We start from the raw sequence: 26,415 nt of genomic DNA, 5'->3' as shown, positions 1-26,415 counted from the left end.
AAACAAAGAAAAATATAACTGTACTCTGACGCATAAGGGGATATGATCCTAGAACATCTTTAAAAAAATGTATAAAGAAGGACTCGTATGATTTTACGGAATTATTTGACAAATAAACTTCAATTATGAGAAATTAACTGCAAAACTATTCTAAATACAATTAATTAATATTATTTTCAGAAAATGAATATAATAACAATTATGTGATTGAGTAATTAAGTATATAAACATTCTGTGAATTAATCGTTAAAGATTAAAATTGGATTTTAGTAGATACATTTTTCACATTTGTTAATACTGTTTAAGTTATTACTATTCTGTTTTCTTATTGTTTGTTTAACTTGAAGGAAACGATAATTTAATTCTCTAACATTCATAAATTTTGCTTATTTAATATTTCTGATTTACTTGCTCCTTTAAAAAACAGATTTTTATGTTACTTTTGATAACTTTTCAAAAATAATCATTCTACCCACACTCATCAATAAAATATAGAAGTAATCGAATATTATAATAGGAATAAGGTTAGATAGCATAATATTTTAAAAGAATTGTATAAGTACTCTGATAAAATTTCATAGAATTTTCTCGGGTTACGAACTTTCAAGCGGTAAGTTGATGGAATGGCTGGGGGGGGGGGGAGCCATTTGGCCTGGGATTTCTATAATCTTAATTCATGGGCGAAGTATGTTTCTTGTGTCATTCTTATCCACTGAATTCTTGCTTGCTCCATCTCCGCAGGTGTCAGATGACCATTTGCGATTTGTTCCACCTTCAGACATGCAATGAATCTGATGCATGCTGCTGTTGTTCTCAATAGTGTTTTATTATTCACTCACACCTTCATTCATTCATTTTATGATCATTAACTATTTATTATATTATTACAGTAAATAAAGAAAAGAAAAAAAACACTGCATGTAGTATTGAATAATTGCATTGCCCCTTCCATTTGCCAGCAACACCTCCACCCACCATCATAAGGAGGTTTTAAGTCTGATCCCAGACAAGCATTCTTAAGACTTATACAAATATTAACGGTTATGATGCAAATATAATTATTAGATGATTAAATATTTTTTCTGTGTTCATCAAATTATTTACTAAAATCGAGGCAGGCTCTCTTAAAATTAAATTATGAAAGTTCGTAACCCGAGAAAATTCTATGAAATTTTATCAGAGTACTTATACAATTCTTTTAAAATATTATGCTATCTAACCTTATTCCTATTATAATATTCGATTACTTCTATATTTTATTGATGAGTGTGGGTAGAATGATTATTTTTGAAAAGTTATCAAAAGTAACATAAAAATCTGTTTTTTAAAGGAGCAAGTAAATCAGAAATATTAAATAAGCAAAATTTATGAATGTTAGAGAATTAAATTATCGTTTCCTTCAAGTTAAACAAACAATAAGAAAACAGAATAGTAATAACTTAAACAGTATTAACAAATGTGATAAATGTATCTACTAAAATCCAATTTTAATCTTTAACGATTAATTTACAGAATGTTTATATACTTAATTACTCAATCACATAACTGTAATTATATTCATTTTATAAAAAAATATTTAGTATTTAGTATTAAGAATAGTTTTGCAGTTAATTTCTCATAATTGAAGTTTATTTGACAAATAATTCCATAAAACCATACGTGTCCTTTTTTATACATTTTTTTAAAGATGTTCTAGGATCATATCCCCTTGTGTGTCAGAGTACAGTTATATTTTTCTTTGTTTTCGCTCTCTTTGTATCGTCAGTTGGAATTCTCCAAGTTTCTAAAGCTTTGCTCTCCCGGAGTTCTCGAAACTTCTAAACTTGAGACTCAAATGGCATGCAATGTTTTCCCCATAGCAACACCTATGTACTGTTGCCAGCTAAGTATGTTACCGCGTGGATATTTAAAGCAAGCACACCACGGGACGAGGCTTATAGTTACTCAGCCAGTAAGCCAATCAGTCCTGCTAGTCAGCCAGCAAGCTATTCGCCACACGCTCTCAAAGTATGGCCACCGAAGAAGGAAGTCTTTCCTCTTTCGTCTTTCCTCCTGTGCTGCAAGATAAAGGATTTGATACTATCGCCTTCAAATCAAGAAAGTTCCAGACTACAACCACAGTTCATCCATCCAGACGGAACATTCGGGATGGTGAACCATTCATTATAGAACAGGTCAAAAATACTGTTTCTCTGTGAGTAAACCAAGCCAAGGCATAAATCATTGCTAATCCTTACAAGATTAGCATGATGCTATTCTTAATATATCACAACCGTTACACACTAATAAGAGTGTACATAGTCAGTTGCTGATCCTTACAAGATCAACAACAACATCAAGGAGCATCATGTGTAGGTAAACTATTCACTACAGAATCAGTTTAAGCAACTCAATCGCATAGCATGAAACCATCCATCACAAATCCAACACAACAATAATGTAATTGTAAATAAACTATATTGAACGAAGAAGCGCACACTGTATTAATATAAAGCCTTTCACTTCAGTCCATCCCAAGCATCCGCTAGGACGGACGGCAAATATTATAAGGCTATAAAATCACATACTTTCAAACACAATCTCATGAATGAGCTTATTAAAATTACACAATTTATTTTATAAAAAATATATTTCAATAATAACAGAAATTATAATTTGTAAATGTCTGCTTTTAAAACTTGTTTGGAAATGTTACACTATTGATTCTTTACGAATTTTTAAATTATTATCTACATTATTCTATAATATAATAGAAAATTGTATAATTATTTAAATATAATAAATAATAATAAATAATGATTTAGATATATAAATACATTCATAGTGAAAACGTAATGGTAATCTACATAGAATATAGATATTTGTATATTTTTATAAATGTTTTTAAATTATTTCAATCAACTTACTTTTGGAAGAGAAGTAAGTCTTTTCGGGGCAATAAATGTAAGCAATTGTAAAGAAAGTTGTTGCCAAACTACCGCCGATTCACAAAATGAACATTCAGTTACATTATTACATATATGTTGTGTGTTCCAATAAACTATGTTAGCAGATTTCAGAAGATGACATGCATCTCTACATATCCAACTATTTACTCCAGTATGCTTATCAATATTTTGTAAATCCATCTGTAATTAAAACAAAATCGGAATAACAATTTATAACTTGTAATACAAGTTAATTCATAAAATTCAATAATAAAGTGTTGATCTTATCCCTTACGTTCTTCTTTATTATTTAAAAAGCGTGTATTTGAGATTGCGAGACCTTTTTCAATGCAATAAAACATCTGGTAAAGCAACATCATTAAATTGTCGTTAGTCTTCAATGAAACTCCTGCTCTTTTTGTATCAAGCTAAAAAGTCATTAAACTCGATCATAAAGCTCGAAAAAAACCCTCTCAATGACGTTAGAGACATGAAAAGGTCAGTACATCTGGAAAACCCCGAAAATCAGTTATGCTAGTTACTTCGCATTGTCAATACGTTCATTGTTTGGCGCGTTAACGAACTAACTGTTTACTGGCACAAACGCGTCGGCTCTACTTGTACTACAACAATTGGAAGTACCAGATGTAAGTACAATTCTTGATCATAAAAAAACGTATCCTACTTTTCACTGCAACCCAAAACCTCGGTATGTGCGTCATCAGGCAATAGGCATACATGCGCATCAGCATTTTAAGACAATACTTACACGCCGAATCTTGCTGATAGCGCTAGCCAATCGACAGCGCTGCCAGCGGACTTCCTAAATCGATAAGCCTTAGAGAAAGGAGAGAAGACGAATAGGAGACGCCCCCCTTCCAGATACTTTCCCGATTTGAGCATATTCCGATTAGATTAGATACAAAAAAGAAGAAGAGGTTGCTAGCGGAACCGGGTCAGTGAACTATTCAAGAAGGACAAAGGCAATGCACCAACACTTATTCCCACAAGAAAAGTCACGACTTACTCTCACGAAAAATCACAACCTATTTTCAAGAAGGAGGAACAAAGAAAAGTCGAACAGCTGAGGCTTACAAAATATCTTTCTACGTCTGTGATTCAATACCCAGTTACATTTAGTCTCATCAAGCACATATTGCACAAGAACTGAGATTCTCGTCATTTCAGCAAAGGAGACAAAAGAAAGTTGAAGTGCAAGCAGTTCGTGCATAGAAGCTTCCCATCAAGCCTGTAAGGAGAAAGTAAACATGTTCAACAGACTTCAAGTAAGTCCAGCCTTCAAGTGTAGATTCTTCACTTCACGGCTTACTAAATTACGGACCGCCAGTTGTCCGAGTCCAAAAGCTTCCCGCGCATGCTCACTTCGCAAGACCAGCAATTCGCGCCATTGAGTGCGCACAATTTCCTCGAACCTCCATCTCAGGCACGTGCTCACTCACACGGCACACTATTCAGAAACAATTGCAACACGTGCCAAGATCACGACACGAACATGAATTGTAGTGTTCGTTCAAAGCACAACAAACAATCATAACCTCTCAAGTAATATTCAATAGATTATAACCTATCTCGTTTCACAGTAAATCATTATCTCACCAGTTACGTCCAGAGAATAAGGAATTTATCAGCCTTTAATTAATCATCCCTAAATTGGAAGTAAATTGGAAAATAAATGGAATAAACAGTAATAATAATTATATGTGTTAATTATTGAATCAGTGCATTAACCCTCAGACTTTCCCAAGCATTCTCTCACACAACATCTAGTGGTTTTATTAGTTAATTTCTAAACAGCGTGCAAGATTTTAAAAAATAATATAGTCTATCACGGACATATTTATTAGTATTTTTATTACAAGTAAATTATTATTAGTATTTAATTATTATTACTTAATATTATATTATGCAATATTGTTCATTTCAATGTCATATATACAGATAATCATCTGTATTTACAGTCCTAATGCATATATATACATTTTGATTATTTTTGCCTATGTAACAAAAAACAAATATTTATATCTTTTTACCATGAAAAATGTGTCAAAATGATTATTACATACAATTTTCCCGATTTGAAGGAATTCCTACATATTACTTCAACGAAGTTAAAGTTAAATACCATCATTCTCTTTCTAAATACTATAGGAATAATGTAAATGATAAGGCGTTCCATAAGCATTGAATTAAATTTTTAATCTGAGTTCATAACGCTTCATAACCTAATTTTATAAAAAAATTGTAAATAAGTAGCTTTTCCCTTTATCTGGTTAATATGATTTCTCTTGTCATTTATTTTTTATTTTATATTTTTATATTTTTCAGAAAATAATGGTGCAATGCTTTCAATGTAAATAATATCAAGTGTTATTAAATCCATCTATTTGGTCATGATCGAACGACATTAATAATTATTCAAAATTTAATATTTATAAACATTCATAATCATATATATTATAATTACCTGGCATTTTTCTGAACTAAATATCAATAATCTTTTTATATGTTCTTTAGTTTTCTATTAAATATAATAGTCTCTGTTTTCTTGCAATCTTGACTCTGCAGTAGTGGACCTGTAGAGTGTATGCGCTTGATGGCGCATAGTGTGAGCTTCTCTTGAGTATGTTCCGTGCGCTTAGGGTACGAGTATCTCGTGTTAGTATAAGGTTTGATTGTAGCTTTCGTAACGGCCTTGATCCTTGAAATATGCTCGGTGATACTGGATACTTGAGAGATCTTGGTTTGAAGTTGGTAGCTATGGCGCCTTGAGTTGTGATGCGGTTGCAGACGGAGACTTGGCTTCGGATTCTGCTGATGGAGCTTATTTACTTCTTCCATGTTGCTTGCGGATTTCAGTATGAGTGCTTAAATCCTGTAGTCATCTCTTTTAAATACATTCCACTGATTGTGGTATTCACATAGGAACTCCTACTTTCTTGGCGTTTCCATTTGGAGCACTTACGGCATCGGCATCGCTACATGGAGCGCTCCGGTAGCGTTTCTAGCGGCAGCGCCTTCAATCAGGAAGCTCAGTCTTCTCTTGGTCTTTCCGCCAAGAGAAACTCCCGACTGAAACGTCCTTGGATCACCTTGGAATCGCATCTAGAGGCAGCATGGCTAGACTTCACAACAGTGATGGCGAGTTTATACCGTTAGATTTAAAATTTTGGGTGTAACGACTATTCCTAGATACCTAATGCACTGAGCTTTCCCGAAGTCTAACAACTTATTTTGCAGATATTTAATGACACATTTGCCACATGTTCAATGAGCAGAGATTTTCAAAAGTCTAACGACTGTTGAATCAGCTTGAGTTTGCTATTGTTACCGACTTGGGAAGGTTCTCGCAATCTCGAACACATTGGATTGTAGATGTAGAATTTTTTAGAGACTAATAAAGCAATATTCATGCACATGAGATGAGCTTCATATTTCTAACTGTATTATAAAGGCCAAAAAAGAGTAAAGATATGACTTTAAAAATTAATAACATTTCAATTACTAACTCATCTTTAATAAATTAGTTAAAATTATCTTTATAACTTAAACGAGCTTACATAGTTAATTAAAATTTACACAAAATTTAAAAGTCGTTAAATTGGTAATTTTCGAATTATAATCCTTTAAATCAATAAATTTATTCATTAATTCGGTGAAAGCAAAGCCTTGGAAGATTCGAGAATTCTATCGAAGTTGCTATACGAAAACTAAGCAGCCTTGCAGAACGTTCGAAAATCTAAATTTTAGACAATATTCGAGAATTTTCCATGTTAAATGTTTATAAAATTGGAGAACTAGAAAGCTTATAAAATTTCCGAGAACAGGCGGTTTCGAAAAAATGCTCTAATTCCGAATATATATATATACATATATATATATATTCATATTATTTATTATAATTTTACATACATACTTGTTTTAATAAAATATCGACCATTAGAATATAACATGAAAGATTCAATTCTACAGGCGTTGGATTAGTTTCATATCTACGCATTGGAATATCATCATCAGAAAGAGGTGTACATCTTCCAGAAACACATTCATTTATTCGATCTAAAAAGTGTAAGTTAATCAATATATCATAAAACAACTGTAACAAGTTATTTTTAAATTATATAGCGTTTTAATTGTACATTAATCAATAATAAACATAATAAATAGTTTAATCAAAATAATTATTAATAATAAATTAATAATAAAATAAAATAATAAAATTGAAGATTATATAAATTATAAGTCATTCTAAATTCTAAATTTAATTTGTGTTATATGCGTATTTCAATCACAAGATACATAAATCTGTACGACAAAAGATAACTTATATATTTAAAACTTGTTATAAACATTTTTAGATAATCATAAACATTTTTCTAACGATTAATAATAGTTCGAAACATTATTGTAAAATTAATACTGTTAGAGATTACAAGAACATTTTTTAAATCGTTAAACATCTTACAATTCCAAAGTATTAATTAATCGTTCGATTCCTGAAAATGCTTACTAATAGAACATCTGGCATGAAAAGAATGAGTTTCTTGACTGAAGACTATGCCGCGAGAGGCGTTGCTCTCGCCCATGTATCGGTAAGCTTTCTGATTGGATACAAGAAAAGGGAAGGGATCCAAAGGTGAATTATTTAAGAAGGGCAAACACAATGTTTATTATTTGGTAAATTATTATAATATTGCACTGTTGTTTAGAGGAAAGATTATTCTATTGTAGTAATGAGGGTGTTTCCTTTTGTTCTTGATTATCCTAGATTTTATGGATATTACTGTGTATCTTGAAATTGAGGTTATGCTGATGTTATAAATATCAGCCTGTGTAGTCAATCATGCTCATGAGGTAGTATGAGAAGATGATGTTTGAATCAAGTATGCTTGATTGATGGAATAACTATACTTGATATGGTATAAGATGTTTATGGAACTTGGTGAGTAATCAATTATGTCTTTAATTATTTATGGGGGCAGTAGAAGAGCTAGTCACACACAAGAGTTATTAACGATAAGCCTTCGAGCTCTTGAAAGAATTAATGATATGTATTTATAGTCGATTAGTCGATAGTATGTTGTCTCGCCTAGACAATGTGCTTGAGGAATTGCGTCACTTGTGTCGATTCTTGGGGGCCTGTACGGTGTTAAAGCGTTGGTTCGAGAGAGAACGTAAGATTGCCCGATCTATTTTTGTGGTCGGTGTGACTAACTTATTTAAAAATATAAAAAGATGTACCCTGTAAACTGCTGACAGGGTGTGTTGATTTACTGCGTAGCTGATGTGTCCCTTATGGTTATTATTCTTAATTCTTAATTTGATTAATATACTTATGCACACGTGTATTTTTAACTGGCTGCCGAATATATGGTCACGTGTCATCGTGACAGTATATACTAAAAACACTGAGCTGTACTGACAGTTAAGTGGGCGCGAGGTAGTATTACAATGAGCGTATAAGCCTTTTGAATACGCCCACGAACCGAAGACTTGACCGTTCCTTGAAGGCTCTGCTGAAAATATCGACCGTTCCATGGCGGTCCTGCTGAGGGCAGATCGAGAACCGTGTGCCATGGCTTCTACTGGGAGATGGTTAGATCGGTTCACTATGGTCGGTTCACTGCGGTCGGGTCAGGGTAAGATGTTAGCCGCAAGCGCAGTTGAGCGAGGGTGGTTCGGCAAGAGAGCCGTTTAGCAGGAGCGCTATTTAGCAAGAGCGCCGGTATATCCACGCGGCGGCTCACTTAGCTGTCAACAAAGCATCGTCGTTGTTCCACTGGATCTTTCACGAAACGTAGAAAGAATAATCTAGATTCGACGAAAATTCAAATTCGACGAAAGAAAAATTAGGGCGTAATACCGATAGAAAACTTCCAGACGATGTTATTATCCGAAGACCATATAATCATTACAGGCCACTTGAAACCAAAACATAACAAGTAGACGAAAAATTCTCGTATAAGTGTTTACAGAAATCTGAAATCTAAAACCGACAAACGGCGGTCTTGAAACTGGCTCGATCCCATCTACATTAACTATCACAGGATAAACTAACTGATAATAAAGAATGATACTCACTGAATTGCCTAATCAATTATTATTAAGCTTTCAGGCAACAAATACCTAACAATCGTTAATCCCAATAACGAATATTGACAAGAGTCCGTAATACTGCATAATAAGGCACCCACCGCGTTAATAATAACGAATGACGTCTTCATAATAATCTATTGTTTTCTTGTTTAAAATTAATTTCTTTTATAAAATATTAATTACTAATTCCATCTTTAATTCATTAAATAATCTAATTAAGACATTTAGAACTACATATTCTAGAAAAGGAACACTGCGAATTATAACAAAATAAAAGAACAATTATTGAAGATGCATATAGTATCTTGTAATGAAAAGCGTTGAAAAATGCGTAAGTATTTTAAGCCTTCTATTTTACAGTATCATCGGCCACCATATTTTTATTGTTTGAAAACTTCTAAATACTAAATATAGTTCACTCATTGGGAAATAAATTTCTGTTAATAGGATTTCGATTCTTATGATCGTCAAAACAGAAAGGCATCGTATATAGATTATTTTTCCTTTAGAAATAATTTCGAGAAACATTTTAACTTCTATATTATCTGCTGATTATAAATTTATAAATATATCTTGTACAAAACTTTTAGAAAGACAAAGATTGAGTAAATTAATTTGTCTATTGTTTGTGATTGTGTCTGGGTACGGTACGGCTTCCCATTGTCGTTTTCGATTTTTTAACGCCCTCACTGGAGTCATTATGACTGTCTTCAGTTGTTCGAACTGGGAGTAATTGGTGGATTTACCTAATGATTCTTCCCACTGTTCTCCTGTTCGCTGAGTCCGTCTTTGCGCTATTTTGTGGACAGTTATGCAGTCCCACAGGGATGCCTTCTAATTCTAATAATTGCAGTCTTTTTAATAGGTTACTAGCGTCACGAATGAAGTCTTCAAGTGACTCTGCCTCTTATGCCACTTGTGTAGTGTTGGTAAGGAGTTGGTCTAGGTGGGATTGCACGTATGATCGTGAATTCTCATATCTTTCCGTTAGTGCTTCCCACGCAAGAGCAAGGGAGCCATTTATAATAGGAATTCGTCCAATTGATTTTAGTACTATTCCTTCTAGAGAGATTCGGAGGCATTGTAGCTGTTGCACCTTACTGAGCCTTTTGTTTTGTGAGATGACTGATTGGATCAGTCTCGGAAGGTTCGCCAAGCCAAGTAATGGCCAGAGAATTTCGGAAGTGGTAATTCTGAAAGGCAGGCGATTTCCGTTGGACCTCCCATCGTTGGAATATTGTCTTCGGACGTCCTCGGGGCTCTAGGTAATGTTTGAGATGACTCCTTTAGCTCCCACCACAATTTGTCTATTGATTGTATGAGGGAATAATTATTGAGTTCTACCCCTTGTGCATTTTTTTGAAGTACTCGTGCTATGATGGTTGTCAACCATGAGGACTAAAGATAGGCTTGATCTTTATTAAAAGCCTTGTGAAGATCGTCGACTTGTTTTCTTGCGCCCTGGACTTCGTCCATGGAGATATTCAGATGAGAGGTTGGGAGTCTTTTCCCTACCTCCTTGATCGCATTGATGCGATTCCATTGCCCTGGAACCTTCAGCATAAGCTCTGAGGGCAATCGCACAGTGGTGGCGCTGCGAGTGGTCCGTTCTTCTCCTTCTGTCATGTCAGACCGGCATGTCAGAGCTCGTGGATTTCTCTGATTCCTTCTTCTCGTGGTTTGGTATTTTTCGTTGTGATGGTTCAGTATCCAATAAAAACCACTCGAGTGTTCGCCAGTGAGAGGATTTGTTGGTCCTAATTGTCGCTCGGCGGGCGCAGCCAAAACTCAGTCGGTAATAGTCGTTCTGAAAGTAGTTATTTTTTAACGGTGTAATCTTAAATAGTCCTTCCTTGTGTTAACACTGAAGTAATACACTAGCTTCACTCATTCAGCGCGAAGGAGAAAATGTTCGGAATTCCGCTTACCCGGCGTTTGAGAGATCAAAATAATTGGATTAGACCATGACTCCGTTTTACTGGTGGAAAAGTGGGGATAAGTTAGAGGTTCATGCATCAATTCAGTATAAGCACGATTGGTTTTCGTGACATTTATTTTCGGTTCAATTACAATTATGCAAACAATTCACCGGTAGTTATGAGTGTTGTTGAGATTGTCCAGTGGTCTTGACAGTTGACACAGAGAAAATGCAGGACCACGTCCGGATGTGCAAAGGAAGCCTGGTCTAGCTGGAGGCGTATTGCAAGTAGCAGCGCCCAGTAGCAATATGACGGAAATTACTCTCGCTAGAGGCACGTGGCTGGTTGCGACGCCCCATAGGGGTATAACTGAGAACCAGTCTTGCTGGAGGCATACCGCGAACAGTTACACCCCGTAGCAGTATAAGAGAGAATTAGCCTTGTTAGCGTTGCGTCCGTTAGCGGTATAAATGAGAATCAGTATCGATGAAGGCGTACCACGAATTATTTTGCGCCCGATAGCAATAAATGGTAATTAATTATTAGCAATATACCTTGCACAGATCGCTTTTGACGGAGGCGTGTTGAAATCGTAGAACTTCACCAGATAAGACTTGCACAATTTCTTCTAGACTCACTCAACAAAACTGTTGGACTCGACGCGCGCTACCCTTAATATATGCGAACGCGTTGTCTTTATTCTGGCAATAATGACTTAGAGTTACTATGCCGAAGTTTCCAGCGTGACGTTAGAAATTTCACTTCCAGAAATTTCTTTCGAGTTGTCGGCAGACAAGTTTTTGCCGGTTAGAGACTTCTAGCATAGTTGCTATGAGGTTAATGGGTAAACATTGCAGGACGTTCTCAAGCAAAGTCTTTAAATTTATCGAGAACTTTCGTAGCTAACATTTACGACATTATGAGCTATAACGATTACAAATTTGTAGAATTGAATTTTTAATGTTAAGTGCTCCAATCATAAACAGTCTACTGATATTACTTTAATATTTTTAAATAATCTTTTAATAGAATAAAGCTGAAAATATAATTAGTTTTAAAAAATCAAATTTGTATCAGTATCTTCATTAATCAATTATTAATCAGTATCAGTCATCGTATATTAGATTCTATCGAGATTTTATTGCTTTTGGATCCTTCAATCTTAATATTATGTAGATATCAGTTTTTTATTATTGGTAGCTTTATATAAACAATAGCATATCACAGCAATTCTTTTTAAGGAGTTTTTCTAATTTTTCACATAAGTGTACTTTCCAGTTTAAAGAGAATTTTAGTCTTACCATCTATTGAAAGTAAAATATATCTTACAAATATAAATTTCATACATATTAAGGTATTATCTTTTATTATTCTATTATAATTTTATATATATAAATCATTATCATAAGTTTAAATTTGTAAATTAATCTTTATTTATTTATGAAGCAGTATAACGATTACGTAACTCCTATTCATATTCATATTATCAGTATAATATTCATTCGATTTTAATGAATATAATATAATAATAAAATAACAAAATATCCTTTTGTTTGTAATAGCATACAGTCTATAAGAATATTTAAATATGTGAATCATATTTTATTATTAAACTAATCTTTTATGCATTGGTATTCATTATATAAGAAACATAAAGGTAGATGAAAACTGATTTAATACAAAATCTCTTCGGGATTGAAGTAATTTTCAAGACCGTTGGCTCTCGGTATCGCTAGTCCCTCTAGCTCTCAAGTTTCTGTAAACACTTACAAGAATTTTCAAGTACTTGTTATATTATCGTTTCAAATACCTTATAATGTTTATATGATCTTTACATAGTAACGTCGTTTGGAATTCTCCAAATTTCTTAAGCCTTGTTTTTCTTGGAGTTTTCGAAACTGCTAAAGTTTTAGTTTTGCGCCTCATGTGAGATTGCAGTATAGCAACAACGATGCTTTGTTGCCAGCGAAGTAAGCTGCCGCGGAGATATTTAAGGGCAATACACTACAGCATACCCTCATTGTATTTTATTCAGTCAAACAGTTATTAGTAATTCGACTATACTATTCAGCCAGTACTTTTCGGCCATACACCAGTCACTCAGTTACACTCACACAATGAAGGCATCTCAAGGAATACACGTTTTAATTATCAAGTGTGGTAGAACTTACAAGCAGTCAATGGTGCTGACTGCATTCCGAGAAACTATACGGCAACAACAAGCATAGTCTCAAGGTATTTCCTTACATTTTGAGGCCATATGTCCTATATATTTAAATATAAATTTCATATAAATTGAAGAAAATTGTACACTTTTGGATTTTCAATAAACGTATAACATTAACAAAAATGTCAACAACATTTTTTTGGTATTGTTTCGTTTAAAATGAAAAATTTAGTCAAATCATTAATAAATCTTTCTAATTTGTTCTATTTATATATATCTAAACGAAATTTCAGATTCAAATGTTATCTGTCAAAAAATATTTCCTTATATTATAATGGTGAATACTAGGTGCCCAAAAAAACATCAATTTAAATATTAAAAAGTAATATTTTTTTGAATATAAACTTTCGGAATTATAAATTGGACTTAAGGACTTGCGACTAATAATTTACCTTAAAAAATCCAAGGTTTGTTTTACTTTTTCATAAGTCCTTTTGCGTTTTTATCTTTTAAATGATTTTGATTTTGTAATTGAATACTGTTCGAGATTTCGAGAAAAGTTTCTTGCCACGACTTCCCACGGTCGCTGGACACTCGAGCCGGTCAATACATCTGGAAAACTCTAGTGAATAGTTAGCTTATTTATTCTTGCTTATCTAAAAACGTGCTCATGCTTTTCGGGTGCAGTAAAACTATTATGTTTTTTACTGCCAAGAAGACGTAGATTCTGAAAGAGTATCAGATATACGTAAAATGTGGAGTGAAAAACATTTCCTAAATTTCACTGCATCCCAAAACCCCGCACGTGCGTCAACAAGCAATAGGCGTACGTGCGCACTCGGCTTTTTAAGATTATGCTTGCATTGTTCATAACTACGCCGCATCTAGCCGATCGCATTGGATGATTGACCACGCCCAAGAGGACCCTTCATCTAGCCACGTCCCAGAGAAGGGAGAGGCGATCAATAGTAAAAGCTCCCCACTTTCCGACACTTTCCCGATTAGCATATTCGGGACTGAGCCCGGAAGGAAGTGGACATGATGGCGTGGATAATCAATCATGCCGCCCAACGTCAACCTCTGATTGGCTAACTGAAAGAAGAAGGGGTCCCAAGTGGAACTGGGTCAGTGAACTATTTAAGAAGGACAATGTAATGTAACATCACTTATTCCTATTCTTAGTCTTCTCCTGATTGAAAGGATAAGTCATGACTTACTCTCACGGAGGAGGACCAGAGACAAAGTCGTTCAGCTGAGGCCATCAAGCCAACAAAGAGGGAGTGGGAGAATCATGCTACACTGCAAGTAAGTCCTTACCGCTAGTACTGATTCTTCATCTCTCTGCTTTACTCTGAAAACGGAGAGCTGAAAGTCTGATTACTAAAGCTTCCCATGCATGCTCTAAAAGCAAGACCAGCTGTTGATGCCACACAGTGGTTATTTCATTTCCTTCAACAATCGGCTATTCGCGCCACACTGGTAGAGCACATTTCAGCAACGATCAGTTGTTGACGCCACAGGTGGCGCACAGCTACGCATAACCTCTATTTTAGGCTCTTACACGGCCCATTATTCAAAGGCAACTGCAACACGACAATATTTTAGTGTTCGATCAGAGCACTACAATGATCATAACCTCCAAAGTGATAATATTCAATAGATTATAACCTATTTCTTTTCACAGTATATCATAATCGCACCAGTTGCATGCAGAGAATAAGAAATTGATCATCCTCTAGTTCTCCAATAAAAGCATATCTCAACGGCACAAAATTATTAAGAAATATAAAGGTCATTTGTAATCTCATCACGGTTAATGATCCCAACTTGGAAATAAAGTGAAATAAATGGAATAAACAGCAGTAAAAATTAAATGTATTAATTATTGAACAGTGCATTAACCCTTCACTTGCCCAGCATTTTCCCACACAACATCTAGTGGTTTTTTGTTCTAAGTTGATTTTACACGTTTGGCTAACGAGTCAGGATAGTGGAGTTAATTTTTTGAACAAATACTTTTATTTTAAATTTAGTTTGTAAAGTTCATAGTTTTTCACTTCAATTAATAAAAATTTATATAATTTATAATTATAATATATAACTTATCTAATATTTAATTTCTAATTATAATATATAAATTATATAATATATAATTTATAATTATAATATATAAATAATGTAATATATAATTTATACAATTTTATAATTGACACATACACATATATATACATTGAAATAGAATGATATTTTATTCACATGTAAAATAGTTAAGGAATTTTTCTAAATAAATCAAATATATGTATAGGCAAGGATAATACACGATTTTAAATGGTTTTTATAAAGGATATACTCTGAAAATAGTTTGAAGCTTAATAATTGATAATAATTGATACTTTTTACTATTATAAAATAGTTATTAAAATTTTATTATCACTTATTATATTATTAAATATATTTTGTATACGTACATATGGGTGGATCTTTGAAACTTTTTATTTCACCTGCCATTGTTTCTATATCAAAATCTTTAGAATGATATAAAATAAGATTTTCATTGATTGAAGTACCATCATTAAACATAGAAAAAAGATGTGGTAGTGGGATTGTTATTTCCAATATTGTCAACGTTTGTAACCAATTCAAAGCTTGTTGTTCTATTTTGGCATTGGTGCTCTTAAATCTTTTGACAATAAAATTGTATATTTTTTTCGTATCAAATCCTAAAGGACTCATATCAGGATCGAATATTTTACTATTGAAAATATTAGTAAATTTTAGTTGATGCGCTTACTAATATTAATATAAATTTAAGTTTAATATTTTACCAAAGTATTATTTTCAATTGTTGTAATTCGTGAACAGGAGTGTCATTTACAATAGCTTCCATCCAATGTGGCATAACATAGTCCCAAATATCAGGCGTAATTATTTCATAAGGTACTAAACAAAATAATCTGCTTAACCCATCTTTAAGATGTGAAATTCGAGACGCCAATTTTTCCCTTTAAATAAATATATCAATTAAAAATAATTCATATAAATTTAGTAAAAATTTAGTAACAATATAAATTTTAAACTTTTAAAAAAATAAATATACTATTTTTATTTATTTCAAATAGAATTAGCTTTTGGACAAAAAGATTTAAACATAAATATCGACGCAATACGTATTTCTTATATACCATAATAAAATTTGAAATTTTAAAATAACATATATCTGTATTAAAATATTAATTAGTTTTTATTAATTAGCTTTATAATAATTTGCCGTCCGCCCTAGCGAATGCTTGGGTAGAATTTAAGTAGAAGGGCTGTAGAAATGTACAGTGAGTGCCGACTTCCTTAATATATGGTTTATTTAACAATTACATTATTGATGAGCTGAATTGACTTCTCATAGGAGAGTGTGAACTCTATCCCTTCGCAAAGATGCAGTTGTTCCTTGGTGATGGTGACGATGGTGTTGATGAATTCACTTCTCATAGGAGAGTATGAACTATGTTCAACCACAACGATGCAGTTGCTACTTGTTGATGGTAACAATGTTGATACTAATCTTGGATCAGCAGCGGATTGAGCATACTCCTTGGTAAGGAGCATGGCTTTTGAAATGTAAATTGTATCCTTTGCTAATGTTGTAAGGATTAGCAAAGAATTGAACACACTCCTTTGAAAGGAGTATGACGCAATTGTGTAATAATTACCCTTAATAGAAACTAACGGTATACCTTCGTGATAAGCAGTACATCAACCATGCTTCTTGTAGTCGAATATTTGCTTGTAATGCAGTCAACACCCTTGATTGCTTGTTAACTGATGTGCACTGGAGAATCGCGTGTGTTACTTCTGTAATGGCTTCACCGGGAGAGCCTGATTCTTCTATGGCATCCCCGATAAAAGAGCGCGTAACTTTTAAGGATCAAGAATATATTGTGTATACTCCTTGGTAAGGAGTATGGCCCATGAAATGCAGAAAACATGGCCTTTGCTAATTTTATAAAAATTAGCAGAAAATTGTGCACACTCTACAATAAGACGGACGGCAAGTGAAATGCTATTAGTGGTGCTAGTCTTTACTAATGTTGTAAAGATTAGCAAAGAATTGAGTACACCCCTCAGTAGGACGTGTGGCAAGTAAAATGTTATTCTAACAGCGATACAGTTGCGTTTACCTAATACTATGATGAATAGTTACTTGAGAGAAGGACTACAGACATACTTTCGTGATAAGGACTGCTTCGACGCTATGATTCTTGTAGTTGTACATTTTCTTGTAATGCAGTTAGCAATCTTGACTGCTTGTTAACCGTTGTGCACTTGAGAATAGAAACATGTATTCCTTGTAATGACCTCACTAAGAGAGGCTGTTATCTTTATTGGTGTCACCACTATGAGAGCGTTGTGACTCTGCTAAGACAGAGCGTGTTCCTGAGTGACTAGCTCATTGCTGAGTAACTTATGGCTGAGTAGCTTCTATCTCGTGGTGCGTTTACCTTAAATATCCATAGCGCAGCTTTATTAGTTGACAATAAGGAGGTGATTGTGGTGCTTGAAACAATGGCTGCAATTGTAGTGCTAGAAACAATGGATACGATTGTGCACTTGTTTTTCCTTACCTCCAATGACCCTTGTAGGATTTCCCATTAATTATAACCGTTGCAGTTTTTCCCAAAATGATAACGGTTGAGGTTTTCCCTGAAATGATAGCCGTTGGGGATTTCCCGAAATGATAGCCATTACGGCTTTCCCCGAAATAATAGTCATTGGAGATTTCCCAGATAATGATAACATTTTAGAGATTCTCGGAATCTCGAACACGCATATTTAATTATTTATTGCTAGCTAAAAATTGCTTGTTTAGTAATATAAATAATATTGTATTATACTATGTAATCAATATAAATATAATTAAAAAAAATGAATTTCATTTTTCGTTTGATACCATAAATATTATATCACCAGTATTATACTTATTTTAATATTAAAAATTCAAATAACATTTATAAAAATTAATACATTACCAGTGACCGCCTACTCTAACATAATCTAATGGATGCGGTAGAAGACAAGAAACAAAAATATTATAATATTTTTGCTTTATTTCAAAAAGCCAAGTACGGACATATTCTATCTTGAGTTTCTCTAGCATACTCTCTATTTGACCTGTCAATAACATTAAAAATATTTAAATTATAGTATTGAAATTATTGCGAGTCCATAGTATAGTAATTCTAAACGATATTTAGCAATAAAATCAATTAAATTTCTAATAAAAAAATTCGCAAAAAATAAAATTTTTGAAAAATAATTTAAATATTTTAAAAATGTTACATAGGTTATATATTTTTTACTATGTATTATATTTTATATTTAAATATAATAATAATAGATTATATACTATCCATTCTATCCATATTTTACATAAAATTTCTATTAGTATATTAACTTTTTAATGTACACCAAGTCAGTTTTCTCGGTATATAATGTGAAGTTTAGAAAGATATAACATTTCTATTTAAACTATTTAATATCAAACAACATTTGAGTTACCAACAGAAAATACCAGATTAATAAAACTTTTTAATACCATCAAATGTGTATGTTGTTATATGAAACCAATGAAATAACATTGATAATAATCGTCCAAGTATTTCTATTTGTAATTCTTTATCTGGTGTACATAACCCCACAAGTAACCAAACACCATAACGACCTAGTAATTGTCGTTCATCTATTGTTGTAACATCGAAATTTTCGGTACGACTTCCAACACTGCTTCCTGTTGTATTAAGACTACTGGCTTTTATTGAATAATTTTCAAAGATTTCATCATTACTATTTGATATGACCGGTTCTGCTTCTTTTAGTAAACTGAAAAATACATACATTTATAAATATTTGGGTACTTTTTGTTATTTAACTTCTAGATTGAGGTATATATTATATGTTTGAATAGTTACAATCTATTAAACAAGTTAACTGATATAACAAGCTACTAACTTTGAAAACATAATACACAACACTTATATTTCTGTTTTTATTTGCAACTATTTTTCAGTTTTCAATATAAATTTGGAATGTAAGAACTGCAGTTAGGAGCAGTAGAGTATTTCCTGAAAATAAATACTATGTAAAAATGAGGAATCATGAAATCAAAACATTGACTTTCAAGCATTTAGTAATTATTGTTAATAAAGCAAACTATTGCAAAAAAAACTAGTTATTACTTTATCTAATGCTTAGATACAATATACTATTTAATCATTCCATGCTTAATTATATACTATTGAAGTATTTTCGATAATTTCTAAAATTTATAGATTTTTATTTTACGATTTGATTATATATTGATTTACCAAAGCTAGTCAAAAGAAATTGTTAAGATAAATATAACGCATCTCGCATTAACTTGAGAGAAAATATGTTTGGTTTATGCAGTCCACAATAGCTGAAATGTAATTAATTTACTCACAAAAAATTATTTATAATAACTTAAAAAAATTCATACAGTTAACACTAATTATAAACAAGCTATCAATGTGTAAAATAGTTCGTGTATTTCAAATTTTTTACAATAATTATATGAAAATTTATGAACTATATCCAATTCATTTTTATTTTGATCAGTTCATTTTAATTTTACTCGGTTGAACTTATATTTTAATACTAAACTTAACAAAAGCGCTTACAAGAATTGAGATGATATTATATATATTAGATAAGGGACGTACATATCCCATAAACTATAATTTGAACAAGTAGTAATGAAATCATATGAAAGTATCTCATTTTTATGACTAATACGCTGTATATCCTTAAAATGAATTTATAATATCCATATAATATTTAAGACAAACAGTAACATTTAAGACAAATCGTATTAATACGATATGAAAAAATTATTAAGAATGCGTGTAAATAGTAAACTAATAAATGACAGAAACTATCAGTAAGGTTCATATTGATAAGGCTATAAAATCTTGCGAAAAAGATTTTCATAGTAAAATCTAAATATTGAAAATAATAATTAATATATCTTTAATATATAATTAATATATGAAACGAATATATCTCAATATTTCTGTATTTAATTTAGAAATAGAAATTTTAGTATTTTAATTTATGTCAATTTATTAATTAAATTAAATGAATTAAATGAAATAAACTTTTATATAGAGATTTGAATTTCTACATAATGTGTACTTATTTAAGAACTTAATATATACATAATGTTGATATATTTGAAATTAAACAAATGATATTTAGAAATTCAATAATTTACATAAATAAAATATGAAATAGTCAGCGGTATTAAAGACTCAAGCATTAATACTATATTCAAAAATTATAAAAAAAAATTTCTTAAAATATTATAATATACCCAAACAATATAATATAGAATCACGTATTCATGTTTTAAATGAAAATGGATATATAAATAGTTATAGATACGTGTAAAGACACTTGTAGGGAATTACTCTAAGAATATGAAGTTAATTGTTAGTTTTACAATTCATTATTTAAATTTATACATTTTTGGCTATTGTAATAAAAACTAAATCTAGCAAAATATTTTCGTAAGAATATAATTATAGTTCTTAAAGATAATGTTGAATTGAATAATTATAACTTTTTAGCTTTTTTTTTAATTGGATTCCGAAAGAGTACATGATAAAATTCCTTGACATTATTTGTATTGATATTCTTTTATTCATGCCTCTGATATAAGATAATTATTACACTAATTCTTTAGGAACTAAGATATTAGGATAAGGTATTATTATATATGTTATTATATTATATTATTACATGCATTATTACAATATATTTGTACATCAAAACCTTTTATGTCAAAATTTAATTTGTTAAAGTTTATAATAATTGATATTATTTACGATATTAAATATTTAAACATTAAACTTCAAAATTGTGCTTTTCAATGATTTCCATTTTTAATATTTACATTAATTTACGTTAATAATACGTACTTAATTTAAATATATCAATGTCATCATACAAATACGGTTTATAATTTTTTTTGTTAAATAAAGATTTTTTTCTCATTTTTACTACATGTATTATATATTTTTTAACTTTTTATAGATATTAATTATCTATTGCTATTTTGTATACTTTATTTTATACCCCCAATTTTATATTACCTTAAACACTAACTTCATGTCTTATAAACTTTGATACAATAAAAATATTTTTTAAATTCCGTTAATTATTAAATATGATATATTGTTTCTCAGATTCTATTCTATTTAACATTAATTGACTATAAAAATTAATTTAAAAAATTGTTTAATTTAAGAATACCTTGTTATAATAATGAAATAAAAAAACCTAATTTATAATAATGCAATAATTTTTATTATTTGTTTAGCTCTTTAGTAATACAATTTAATTAAAAAATTAGTTACATGTAACGTAAAAAATTAGCACAATAAAATAGTATCGAAAAATTGCATTATGGTCCGAAGAGATTCGATAAAAATTTTATTTTTTATTAGGATTACTGAGATCTGTCCCTTTATCAAAATTAGTACACATTTGCGATCTGCATTATACTAATCATTGTACATATACTGTTTGTTACTTTTTAAATATTACATTTTTAAATAATATATTAACATATTACCTAATAATTGCTTGTACCATATATGTTTGTAATTGAGAATCCATTTTAGAAATATGATCTAATGATGTATGGAATATGTGATCACCTCCTCGACGATTATTATGACGTATATTATGACATTGTTGACAATATCGTATTGGATGATTACCATTATAGCTCGTACATTCTATTGAAAAACAAACACTTATTGCAGCTTTATCACTAGCTCGACAGTTCTGAAAGTAACAATTTCTTTTATTTTTTAAAGTATGAAACATATTCTGGTTTAATATATAAAATTAATAATATATTTTTCGAAATACATGAAAATTATACATTTTTAGATTTATTTATTTAATATTAATCTTAATATTAATATTAATATTAATATTTTTTTTCTTGAAACATCTAGTTATACATTCAAGTTTTATATATATATAAATGAAAATATGTATTTATTGAAATATATAAATATTTATTTGTTATGGTATTTGATGATTATACTATAATATGTGTTAATAAATATATGAGTTCTTAACACTTATATTGAATTTTATATACACGAATTTAAGAGAAAAAAATGAAATTTGTTCTAATATCAAATTAGTATAAATTATTATTCAGCTTTTTAAATAACAATCATTAATTTACAGTGAATTTTAGACAAAGTAGGTCACACGCGCTGTACGGCGCACTGCACGCGCACTCGGACGAATATTTATAAACTCAACTCGACAAGCTCGAGCAAGTTTTATGACATGAAATCTAATATACTATAAGATCACACAAAGGAAGAACTGTTGCCGGCGTTGCATCCTGCTGCATGTATATTTAAGGTTAGCTCGCCATATTGCGATACTCATTGTAATGCTACTTCGCACTCACTAAACTGTAATTACCGCTCAGCGTATTAGTATATACTATGACGAAGACACGGGGCCATAAATTCGACAACCTAGTTAATAATATACGTGTGCATTATTAAAAGGAAATCGGCAGATTTAGTAGTGATTTACAGTGAAGCTAGTTGGAATAGTAATCAAAGGGGACATCAAGTACGCAACAAACTAACACACCTTATTTGCAGCTCACAAGGTACATTTTTTATGTTAATAAAGAAGCCAGTCACATCTTGCACAAGAATAAATAAATTTCACATTTTCTCGGTCGAACCAACGCTTCGACCCCGTACGGTCTCTCTTGTTCGAACTAACGCTTCGACCCCGTACAGCCCCACAAGAATAGGTCGGGCAAACTTACGTTCTTTCTCAGTCGAACCAACGCTTCGACTCCGCACGGTCTCTTTCGGTGTGCGGTGCGACACAAGTGACGCAATTCGTCAAGCACATTGTCAAAGCCAGACAACAATATATTGAATAATCGACTGCAAATACATTTGATTAAGTCCTTCAACAGCACGAAGGCTTATCATTAATTACTCTTATGTGAGTAACCCTTCTACTGCTCCCATAAATAATTAGAGACGAAATTGATTACTCACCAAGTTCCATTAAACATCTTACACCATATCAAGTATAGTTATTCCATACATCAAGCATACTTTATTCAAACACCATCTTCTCATGCTACCTCACAAGCATGATTGATTGACTACACCAGCTGATATTTACAACATCAGCATAACCTCAATTACAAGATATACAGTAATATGCATAGAATCTAAGATAATAAAGTATGCAAGGAAACACCCTCAGTACTACAATAGAATAATCTTCTCTCAACAACATTGCAATATTATTATTATAATTATTAACAAATAATAAACATTGTTTTACTAAAATACATAATATTTATCAGCCCTTTCACTTATTATTTCCTTTAAAGTTATCCTGGTGAGAGACTAATCCACTGAACTATTGAATTGGCAGTTCGAGCCATAAACTAAACCTTTAAAATCGAACAATAACAAATAATATGATTTTTAATCTATAATTAATTAAATAAAAAAATTGCTTATAATGATCTTTACTAACATTTTCAATTCGTGCTATTATTATTATTATACCACGGAAAGAGGAGAGAGTGTGTGTGTGTATGAGACAGAGAGAGAGAGAGAAAGAGAGAGAGAGAGAGAGAGAGAGAGAGAGAGAGAGAGAGAGAGAGAGAGAAAGAATCTTTACTTACATAGTACAGATATTTAAAAAACAAGGTTTTATCAATATACGAATAAAATAAATAGGGACTTGAAGCACGCGTCGAAAAGTCGAAATACAAGGTAAAAATTAAAATAGATATAGATGAATTAATAACAGAAATGAAAAATTAAATCATAGTGTGGTTATATAACCGGCAATTATTAATCTAAATGTTTGGCACAAGCGTTTGAATCTGTATATATGATTACATACACGTCGTTAACTTCTTTGTAGATTAATACTGCAATCATATTTTCTTCCTTTCATTTTTTTATTTATCTCACATTTCCTAAATTCATTCTGTATATATTTCATAATACTACTCAATAGTTCTTTTGTTTTACTATCTTCTTTCAAATTTCTCTTCAAATCGTTTTTATTATTATCTTTTAATTTATTTTTCCATCAAATACATTTGGATTTTAAACAAAGATTAATTAAAATTATCCTATTATTTTGTTCTAAATTCCGATTACAGATTCCGTGAACCATTGTTATTTCCTACTTTAAGTTGCTAAACACTTTTCTTCATCAACCCGGTACTTAGGAGATTATATACACTATATACAAAATACTTATGGAATACTATAACAATTTAACATTCAATATGTAGAAATATTTATTATATTTTTTTTATAAATATACATATCATATCATCCTCATTTGTTATCAATGTTAGTGTTAGTAAATTTATATAATGATAAAATATACTACTGTAAAAATTGTATTTTTACCTTATTTTCACAAACTAATGATACTTGCTGCATAGGATGTAATATATCATAGAACATTTGATTTGGATATTCTCGATGAATTTCATTAGCGCACTCTATGCATAAATATAATGGAGGTGGCGAATCAGATGAAAAAGTAATTGATATTGAATGATTATAGCAAACTTTTCCAGCTTCAGCACTACCAGAATTAGGGCAATCATCTCGCTTGCAAGTAAATGTTGAAAAATCATCTAAATGAAATCATAATTACTAAATTATTCCATAGTTACAAAATTAATTACTTGATACTCTTAATAATAAATATTGAAAATAATTTTTCGGTTTATTATAATAATTATATATATACATATGTAAATATACATGCATTAGATACATGAATTACATAGACTTTGTACGTACTGAAAATTAAAAGGATAGATTTAATAATTTTAAATCCAACTTATACCAAGCTATAGTAGATTCTGGTTTTATGAATATCAATAAATTTTCTTATTATAGTAGATTCTTCTTAAATATAGTCATAGATATAGTCTTCTTGAATACCAAAAATATTGGTATTTGCTTTTCAATTCGTATATATAGATGTTTAGAATTCCAGTCATCCGGTGTTCAAAGGACCAAGAGGAGTGGATTCGATTATGACCACCAGTTGTCTGATGAGGGAAAGAAAAGCGAGCAAGTGGAAGGGATAGCGCATTTATTCAATAATTACATACATATGCTTGAATGATTCTAAGATGGTGTTGAGAATCCGTGAGATCTTGCAATTCGATGGCAGTTGTCACGTGGCGATAGCATGTACTACATGCAGAGATAGGAAGTTGTTAATATCCGGATCCTCTTGACGTAGTGTGCTTGGAGTTAATTATTATACTAAGAAGTAAAAAATCGTAAATCCCTACTTCGTGTAGTACACGTGATAATAACTTGTTGTGGTCTCCTCACTGGAAGGGCCTAAGACGGCCTTGTACTAGACGCACTACTGTTAGGAAGGCCTTTGTTGGCCTAGTGTTAGGCACTATTATTGGAAAGGCCAGACACGGCCTTGTACTAGACGCACTATTATTGCAAATGGCCTTCTTGGTCTTATGTTACTTCCGTATGAGATGCTAATGTTACTCACAGCGTTCCAGTTGCCTTGCTTGATCTTGTAACGAGGAATGCCTTGATATTCCGTTTCTTGTAGTCGTGTACGTTCTTGTAATGCACTCAGCGCCCTTCAATGCTTCTTAACTGTTGCGCACTTAAAGAGATCACGATGTTGAGACTTGAACGTATTATTTATAATATTATTTATAATGGTTTCACTGTTTTAGCGTTACTGATGGAAAAGCTTATAGCTGTAAACTGTGGCTGAATGACTTGATTACAATGAGCGCCTACAAGCCTGTTGAAAACGAACACGAAACTAAATGTGTGTTCATTCCGTGGCGTCTCTACTGATAAATAGCGACTGTTCCATGGCGGTCCTGCTAAGACAGACCGTGATCCGTCCCATGTCGTCTTCATTGAGAGAGATTGACCGAGAGAGAGGTTCGTCCCGTGCTTTCTTTAAATATCCGCGCGGCAGCTTACTTAGTTGAAAACAATGCATAGGTGTTGCTATGTCGAAAGTCATACATGACACCAAAGACTATAACTTTACATCTTTAATGAAACAAGAAAACATCAGGAAAGCAAAGCTCTACAAATTTTCTAGAATTCAAAACGACGTTGCTATGCTGAAATATTGTAAAACACTCGAAAATAAGGCGTTCGCATATTCGAGAATT

The 26,415-nt window shown here is 31.5% G+C and overlaps 1 protein-coding gene across 1 annotated transcript in view; it reads right to left on the bottom strand.

Moving 5' to 3' along the window:
• LOC105365855 (protein unc-79 homolog) overlaps nt 1–26,415 on the bottom strand; it is a gene marked incomplete at its 3' end in the record, with an annotated part of 65,138 nt that overhangs the window by 11,888 nt on the left and 26,835 nt on the right. Inside the window, exons 7-14 of the mRNA XM_011504112.1 lie at nt 24,641–24,873; nt 21,772–21,986; nt 18,715–18,998; nt 18,149–18,290; nt 15,953–16,129; nt 15,596–15,879; nt 6,862–7,004; nt 2,907–3,128 (exon numbers count right to left, since the gene is read on the bottom strand). Coding sequence (XP_011502414.1) covers nt 2,907–3,128; nt 6,862–7,004; nt 15,596–15,879; nt 15,953–16,129; nt 18,149–18,290; nt 18,715–18,998; nt 21,772–21,986; nt 24,641–24,873 — 1,700 coding nt within the window. The remainder of the gene's footprint in view (nt 1–2,906; nt 3,129–6,861; nt 7,005–15,595; nt 15,880–15,952; nt 16,130–18,148; nt 18,291–18,714; nt 18,999–21,771; nt 21,987–24,640; nt 24,874–26,415) is intronic.

Source organism: Ceratosolen solmsi, unplaced genomic scaffold (assembly GCF_000503995.2).
Source record: "Ceratosolen solmsi marchali unplaced genomic scaffold, CerSol_1.0 scaffold26, whole genome shotgun sequence".
Taxonomy (NCBI): Eukaryota; Metazoa; Arthropoda; class Insecta; order Hymenoptera; family Agaonidae; genus Ceratosolen; species Ceratosolen solmsi.
This window is presented reverse-complemented; position numbering and strand designations above follow the sequence as displayed.